The following is an 8,333-nucleotide window of genomic DNA, read 5'->3' as shown; positions in this document are numbered from 1 at the left end:
CAGAGAGAGAATGAGACACAGAAAGACAGAGAGAGATAGAGAGAATGAGACAGAGAGAGAGAGACAGACAGAGGGAGAGAGAGAGTGAAAAAGACAGAGAGAGAAAGAAAGAGAGACACAGAGACAGAGAGAGAGAAAGGAAGAGAGAGAAGGGAAGAGAGAGAAAGGAAGAGAGAGAAAGAGACAGCGAGAGAGAGAGAGAGTGAGAGAGAAAGAAAGAAAGAGACAGAGAGAGCTAGAGAAACAGAACGAGAGAGAGCGAGACAGCAGTGAGACACAGAAAGTGAGACACAGACACACACAAAAAAGCTGTTAGAGAGAGACGGAGAGAGAAGGGGTGACAGAATCACATGTGAGTGAGCGAGAGAGGCAATGGGCAAACTCATTAATTCTCGCTGGAGTTTCGTGGGCTGGGAAGGGTCGGGAGCCTTTGTTAATAAGAACAATTTCAGTCTGATGTGATGTTTGATTGTCTGTCATAACTTTGTTAAACTGAGGCTGGGATCATTGGATGGAGTGTAATTCTCTCTCTCTCTCTCTCTCTGTCTCACCTCCTGCAGTGAAGAAGAGAGAAAGCTTCAAGAAGCTGTACAGTGTGGGCAAGAAACTGGGCAGCGGCGGCTTCGGAACAGTTTTCTCGGCTGTGAGGACCTTCGATGGAGCTCCGGTGAGAGAGGAGGGGGAAAGGAGGGTATTAATGTAATAAGCACATCGATATATAGACACACACACACACTCAGACACACACGCACACACTCAGACACACACACACACTCTGACACAGACACACACACTCAGACACACACAGAGACACACTCAGACACACACACACACCCAGACACACACACACACACTCAGACACACAAACACACACCACCAGACACACAGAGAGACACACTCAGACACACACACACACTCAGATACACACACACACACGTCCCCAGACACACACAGAGACACACACCCACACGAACACACACACACCCCCAGACAGACAGAGACACACTCAGACACACACATGCACTCACACACACGCCCCCAGACACACACAGAGATACACTCACACACACACTCAGACACACACACACACATTCAGACACAAACACACGCACACACACTCAGACACACAGAGAGACACACACACACTCAGACACACACACACACACGCTCCCAGACACACAGACACACACACACACACACGCCCCCAGACACACACACTCAGACACACACACACTCAGACACAAACACACACACTCAGACACAAACACACACAGACACAAAAACATTCACACAGACACTCACTCACACAAACATGCACATAGACACACTCACTCACACACACAAAGATCCTCACAGTCATGCACAGCCAAACACGCACACACACAAACACACACTCAGACACACACACAGGCATACACAGAGACACACTGCCATCTAGAAGCTTCCGTTTTTAGTGCAATAAATTGTAAAACGCGAGCACAACATTACAACATTCCGGGGGTCGCGGGGGGAGTGAAGAGCCAAAATAATTCCCAGGGATCAATGTTTACACCTGCAGGTGTTGCTGATGTTTCTATAGGGGGGTGGGAGACAAGGTGTGTGTTAACTCAGTATGAAATTTCACTTAAAATATATCAATATGGATGTAGTGTTTAAAGTCAGCTCATTTGAATGAATTGGGATCCTGTTTCTGTGCCAGGTGGCGGTTAAACACGTGCCCAGGAAGAAAGTGGTGGATTGGGGTCGTCTGGTGAGTTTAAAATGATTTCAATAAGACTTGTGAACCTGTCTCTGTCTGAGTGTGTGCGAGTGTGCATCTGAGTGTGCACAAAGTGTGCCTCTGAGTGTGCAAGTGTGTGTCTGAGTGTGTGCAAGTGTGACTGAGTGTGAGAATGTTTGAGAGCGTGTCTGAGTGTGCAAGTAACTCAATGTGAGAGTGTGTCAGAGTGTGTCTGCGAGTAACTCTGAATGTTAGAGTGTGCGAGTGTGTCTTAGTGTGTGCAAGTGTGTGTCTGAGTGTGAGAGAGTGAGTATGAGTGTGTGTGTGTTGAGGGCATGTGCGAGAGTGAGTGTGAGAGTGTGTGTGTTGGAGGGCGTGTGCGAGAGTGAGTGTGAGAGTGTGTGTGTTGGAGGGCGTGTGCGAGAGTGAGTGTGAGAGTGTGTGTGTTGGAGGGCGTGTGCGAGAGTGAGTGTGAGAGTGTGTGTGTTGGAGGGAGTGTGAGAGAGTGAGTGTGAGAGTGTGTGTGTTGGAGGGCATGTGCGAGAGTGAGTGTGAGTGTGTGTGTGTTGGAGGGCATGTGCGAGAGTGAGTGTGAGAGAGTGTGTGTTGGAGGGCCTGTGCGAGAGTGAGTGTGATTGTGTGTATGTTGGAGGGCGTTGCAAGAGTGAGTATGAGTGTGTGTGTGTTGGAGGGCATTGCGAGAGTTAGTGTGAGTGTGTGTGTGTTGGAGGGCGTGTGCGAGAGTGAGTGTGAGTGTGTGTGTGTTGGAGGGCGTGTGCGAGAGTGAGTGTGAATGTGTGTATGTTGAAGAGCGTGTGCGAGAGTGAGTGTGAGTGTGTGTGTGTTGGAGGGTGTGTGCGAGTGTGAGTGTGAGTGTGTGTGTGTTGGAGGGCGTGTGCGAGAGTGAGTATGAGAGTATTTGTGTTGGAGGGCATGTGCGAGAGTGAGTGTGAGTGTGTGTGTGTTGGAGGGCGTGTGCGAGTGTGAGAGTGAGTGTGTGTGTGTTGGAGGGCGTGTGCGAGAGTGAGTGTGAGTTTGTGTGTTGGAGGGCGTGTGCGAGAGTGAGTGTGAGTGTGTGTGTGTTGGAGGGCGTGTGCGAGAGAGAGTGTGAGTGTGTTTGTGCAGAGGAGCTGGTTCTTGTTTGCAATTCAGTGAAAAATGATGAAGACTTTCTTTTCAATCTTCGTTCTGTGATATATTTATTACAACCCTAGATCTCATTGCCTTTGAGGGAATGTTTACTTTGCTTTCCCTCCGTGACATCAGTTTAGAGGGAAAAACCCAGGAAACTAAATCATCGCAACAGAAAATTGTTAAAGGTGAACTCGTCACCAGGGGTCGACCCACAAGTGAGTTTTTTTTAGATAGCACATCAATCTCAACGTGTAACCCCCCCCAAACCAGCCTCTTCCCACCCCCTACCCACCCCCAACTCCATCTCCCCCCAAAACCAGCCTCTTCCCACCCCCTACCCACCCCCAACTCCATCACCCCCCAAAACCAGCCTCTTCCCACCCCCTACCCACCCCCAACTCCATCACCCCCCAAAACCAGCCTCTTCCCACCCCCTACCCACCCCCAACTCCATCTCCCCCCAAAACCAGCCTCTTCCCAACCCACAACCCACACCCAACTCCATCTCCCCCCAAAACCAGCCTCTTCCCACCCCCTACCCACCCCCAACTCCATCTCCCCCCAAACCAGCCTCTTCCCAACCCCCAACCCACACCCAACTCCGTCTCCCCCCCAAACCAGCCTCTTCCCACCCCCTACCCACCCCCAACTCCATCTCCCCCCAAACTAGCCTCTTCCCAACCCCAACTCCATCTCCCCTAAACCAGCCTCTTCCCAACCCGCTACCCACCCCAACCCCATCTCCCACCAAACGAGCCTCTTCCCACCCCCTACCCACCCCCAACTCCATCTCCCCCCAAACCATCCTCTTCCCAACCCCAACTCCATCTCCCCAAACCAGCCACTTCACACCCCCTACCCACCCCCTACCCACCCCCAACTCCATCTCCCCCAAACCAGCCTCTTCCCACCCCCAACTCCATCTCCCCCCTAAACCAGCCTCTTCCCACCCCCAACTCCATCTCCCCCAAACCAGACTCTTCCCAAACCCCCTACCCAACCCCTACGCCATCTCGCCCCAAACCAGCCTCTTCCAAACCCCTACTCCATCTCCCCCTAAACCAGCCTCTTTCCACCCCCAACTCTATCTCCCCACCCAAACCAGCCTCTTCCCAAACTCTGCCTACCCCCAACTCCATCTCCCCCCAAACCAGACTCTTCCTACACTCTACTCCATCTCCCCCAAACCAGCCTCTTCCCAACCCCCTACCCAACCCCCTACCCAACCCCTACTTCAACTCGCCCCAAACCAGTCACTTCCCACTCCCAGCTCCTTCTCCCCCAAACCAGCCTCTTCCAACCCCCTACTCCATCTCCCCGTAAACCAGCCTCTTCCCACCCCCAACTCCATCTCCCCCCAAACCAGCCTCTTCACACCCCCTACTCCATCTCCCCCCAATCCAGCCACTTCCCACCCCCTACCCACCCCAAACTCCATCTCCCCCAATCCAGCCACTTCCCACCCCCAACATCATCTCCCCCCAAACCAGCCTCTTCCCAAACCCTACCCACCCCCAACTCCATCTACCCACAAACCAGACTCTTCCCACCCACAGCTCCAGCCATTTCTCTTTGCGAACTTGTTCCCTGCTGCCCATGTTCTGAATCCTGCCATCCTTGTGCCCTCTGCTTGCAGAATGACCGCCCCGTGCCCATGGAGATCATCCTGATGTGGAAGGTGTCTTTGCCGGAGCACCGAGGCGTGATTCGCCTGCTGGACTGGTTCTCCAGGCCGGCCGGCTTCCTGCTGGTGTTGGAGCGCCCGCCCAGCGCCAAGGACCTCTGCGACCTCATCGCCGAGCAGGGCCCGCTGAGCGAGGAACGCGCCCGCTCCTTCTTCCGCCAGGCGGTGGAGGCACTGCGGCACTGCCATGCCTGTGGGGTCGCGCACCGGGACGTGAAGTGCGAGAACCTCCTGGTCGACCTGCACACTGACGAGCTCAAGCTCATCGACTTCGGTTCGGCAGCCCTGCTGCGCGACACCGCCTACACCGATATCAGTGGTAAGTACCCGGGCCCGGACACTCCCTGGGGGCATCGCGGAAGCAGCTGGGGGCACAGCGGCTCCTCCTTTCTCTCTCTGACACCTGGGATCCCAGACTTGTTGCACAGACGCCAATTCCCTCCCACAGTGCGGCTCAGTACTGACCCTCCCACAGTGCGGCTCAGAACTGACCCTCCGACAGCGTGGCGCTCCCTCAGCACTGACCCACCAACAGTGCGGCTCAGCAGTGACCCTCCGACAGTGCGGCTCAGAACTGACCCTCCGACAGCGGGGCGCTCCCTCAGCACTGACCCTGCGACAGTGCGGAGCTCCCTCAGCACTGACCCTGCGACAGTGCGGAGCTCCCTCAGCACTGACCCTCCGACAGTGCGGAGCTCCTTGAAGAACTGACACTCCGACAGTGCGGAGCTCCCTCAGCACTGACCCTCCGACAGTGCGGCTCAGCACTGACCCTCCGACAGCGCTGCTCAGCACTGACCCTCCGACAGTGCGGCGCTCCCTCAGCACTGACCCTCCGACAGTGCGGCGCTCCCTCAGCACTGACCCACCGACAGTGCGGAGCTCCCTCATCGCTGACCCTCCAACAGCGTAGCACTCCCTCAGCACTGACCCTCCGACATTGCGGAGCTCCCTCAGCACTGACCCTCCGACAGTGTGGAGCTCGCTCAGCACTGACCCGCCGATAGTGCGGCGCTCCCTCAGTACTGACCCTCCGACAGTGCGGACCTCCCTCAGCACTGACCCTCCGACAGTGTGGAACTCCCTCTGCACTGACCCGCCGATAGTGCGGCGCTCCCTCAGTACTGACCCTCCGACAGTGCGGACCTCCCTCAGCACTGACCCTCCGACAGTACGGCTCAGCACTGACCCTCCGACAGTGCGGCGCTCCCTCAGCACTGAACGTCCAACAGTGCGCCGCTCCCTCGGTACTAGCACTGGGCTGGGGTGGTAGGGCAGGTGGGCGAGTGTCAGGCGTGGGTATTTTGGGGGCATCAGGGCATTAAAACCACAAAGCAATGCTGGGTGGGGTAAATAGTCTCACAGTGAATGTTGTCTGGTTTTAATCTTGTCTCTCTCTCTCTCTCCTATTTCCGTCTCTTTCTGATGTAAATGCTCAGGCACCAGAGTGTACAGCCCGCCAGAGTACATCAGTGAAAGGCGCTACCATGCCCGCTCCGCTACTGTCTGGTCCCTCGGGGTCTTGCTCTACGCCATGGTCTGTGGTGACATCCCCTTCAAGCGAGACGTGGAGATCCTGGCAGGCGAGATCCAGCTGCCCTCCGGCATCTCCAAGGGTAAGTGGCACAGGGGGTGGAGAGAGGGGATTTTAGTTTTAAAGCATCCTTCACTGTCTCTCCTTTCCATAAGATCTCAAGAATTAGGGGCAGGAGGAGGCCATTCGGCCCCTCGAGCCTGCTCCCCCATTCAATACGATCGCGTATGATCCGATTGTTACTCAACTCCACTTCCCTGTCCGTCCCCCTCATAACCCTCGACTCCCCTCGCCGATCAAAAATCTGTCTCACTCGGCCTTGAATATATTCAGTGACCCGACCCCCACTGCTCTCTGGGGGGGGAGAGAATTCCACAGACTGACCACCCTCAGAGAGAAGAAATTCCTCCTCATCTCAGTCTTCAATGGGAGACCCCTCATTCTGAAACTGTGCCCCCCTCCCCTCGTTCTAGATTCCCCTCCCACGAGGGGAGGGAAACATCCCCTCAGCATCCACCCTGTCAAACCCCCTCCCCTCAGAATCTGATATGTTTCAATAAGATCACCTCTCATTCTTCTAAACTCCAATGGGTAGAGGCCCAACCTGCTCAACCTTTCCTCATCAGACAAACCCCCTTCGTCCCAGGAATCGGCCGAGTGAACCTTCTCTGAACGGCTTCCGATGCGAGTCTGTCCCTCCTGAAGTAAGGGGACCAGAACTGTCCACAGTGCCCCAGGAGCGCCCTCACCAACGCCCTGTCCAGTTGTAGCAAGACTTCCCCACTTTTATACTCCATCCCCCCCCCCTCGCAATAAAGGACAACTTTCCATTTGTCTTCCTCATCACTCGCTGCATCTGCATACCAACTTTTGAGATTCATGTCCCAGGACACCCAGATCCCTCTGCACCGCCGACTTCTCCAGTCTCTCTCTCTCTTTCTCACATTCATTTCTTCCCCGCGATGCAATTTTTAATGGACCATCTTGTGCTTCCTTCCCCCCTTCCCCCTGCAGAGTGCGAGGAGCTGATACGATGGTGCCTCTCCATGCAACCCTCCAAACGCCCCACCCTCCACCAGATATTGTACCACCCGTGGGTGCAGCGGGACATCACCAGACCGAAAGCCGTGGGCCTCTGGAGCCCGGGGGGAGACTCCGACTGTAGCGCCAGCCAGGAGAGACTGTAGGGAGCAGACAGACCGGGCATGGACACACTCTGTTGCTGGTCACCGTATGGAAGGAGGAGGAACTTTCAGGACTGATGGGGACCTCGCCTGATCGCTCTGTCAGCAGTGGCTGGCTGGTCAGTGAACATTGGCCCAAGGGCCGGAGAGAACTCGAACTGCACACCCCTTGTTCATCTCCCTCGTTCATCCTGAAAGACGCCTCCGACAGTGCGGCTCTCCCTCAGCACTGACCCTCCAACAGCGCGGCGCTCCCTCAGTACTGACCCTCCAACAGTGCGGCGCTCCCTCAGCACTGACCCTCCAACAGCGCGGCACTCCCTCAGCACTGACCCTCCGACAGTGCAGCACTCCCTCAGCACTGACCCTCCGACAGTGTGGCGCTCCCTCAGCACTGACCCTCCGACAGTGCAGCACTCCCTCGGCACTGACCCTCCGACAGTGCGCCTCAGCTCCCTCAGCACTGACCCTCCAACAGTGCGGCTCTCCCTCAGCACTGACCATACGACAGTGCGGCGCTTCCTCAGCACTGACCCTCCGACCGTGCAGCACTCCCTCAGCACTGACCCTCCAACAGCGCGGCACTCCCTCAGCACTAACCCTCCGACAGTGCAGCGCTCCCTCAGCACTGACCCTCCGACAGTGCGGCACTCCCTCAGCAATGATCCTCCGACAGTGCAGCACTCCCTCAGCACTGACCCTACGACAGTGTGGCGCTCCCTCAGCACTGACCCTCCGACAGTGCAGCACTCCCTCGGCACTGACCCTCTGACAGTGCAGCACTCCCTCAGCACTGACCCTCCGACAGTGCAGCACTCCCTCAGCACTGACCCTCCGACAGTGTGGCGCTCCCTCAGCACTGACCCTCCGACAGTGCAGCACTCCCTCGGCACTGACCCTCCGACAGTGCGCCTCAGCTCCCTCAGCACTGACCCAGCTGGGTCCACCCTGGTCTGTAAATCCTCGTGTATTGTGCCCAGGCCCTAGAGGGTGCCGCTGAGATCAAGTTCCTGGTTCAACGTGAAACCCTCTTGTGAATCGTGGCACGAGACTGTCTTTAAATCGCGGTGTCAGTTA

General features: G+C 56.1%; 1 protein-coding gene across 1 annotated transcript; it reads left to right on the top strand.

Annotated features, from left to right (window-relative positions):
• Positions 1-1,725: 1,725 nt before the first annotated feature.
• Positions 1,726-7,595, top strand: LOC144678360 (serine/threonine-protein kinase pim-3-like). Its single transcript, XM_078538171.1, has 4 exons — positions 1,726-1,750; positions 4,491-4,857; positions 5,978-6,154; positions 7,087-7,595. The coding sequence occupies exons 2-4, from the start codon at positions 4,509-4,511 to the stop codon at positions 7,257-7,259; spliced, it is 699 nt and encodes a 232-aa protein (XP_078394297.1). The 5' UTR covers positions 1,726-1,750; positions 4,491-4,508; the 3' UTR covers positions 7,260-7,595.
• Positions 7,596-8,333: the final 738 nt, after the last annotated feature.

This window comes from Cetorhinus maximus, unplaced genomic scaffold (assembly GCF_964194155.1).
Source record: "Cetorhinus maximus unplaced genomic scaffold, sCetMax3.hap1.1 HAP1_SCAFFOLD_4109, whole genome shotgun sequence".
Taxonomy (NCBI): domain Eukaryota; kingdom Metazoa; phylum Chordata; class Chondrichthyes; order Lamniformes; family Cetorhinidae; genus Cetorhinus; species Cetorhinus maximus.
The sequence above is the reverse complement of the archived record's forward strand: the minus strand, read 5'-3'. Positions and strand labels throughout refer to the sequence as shown.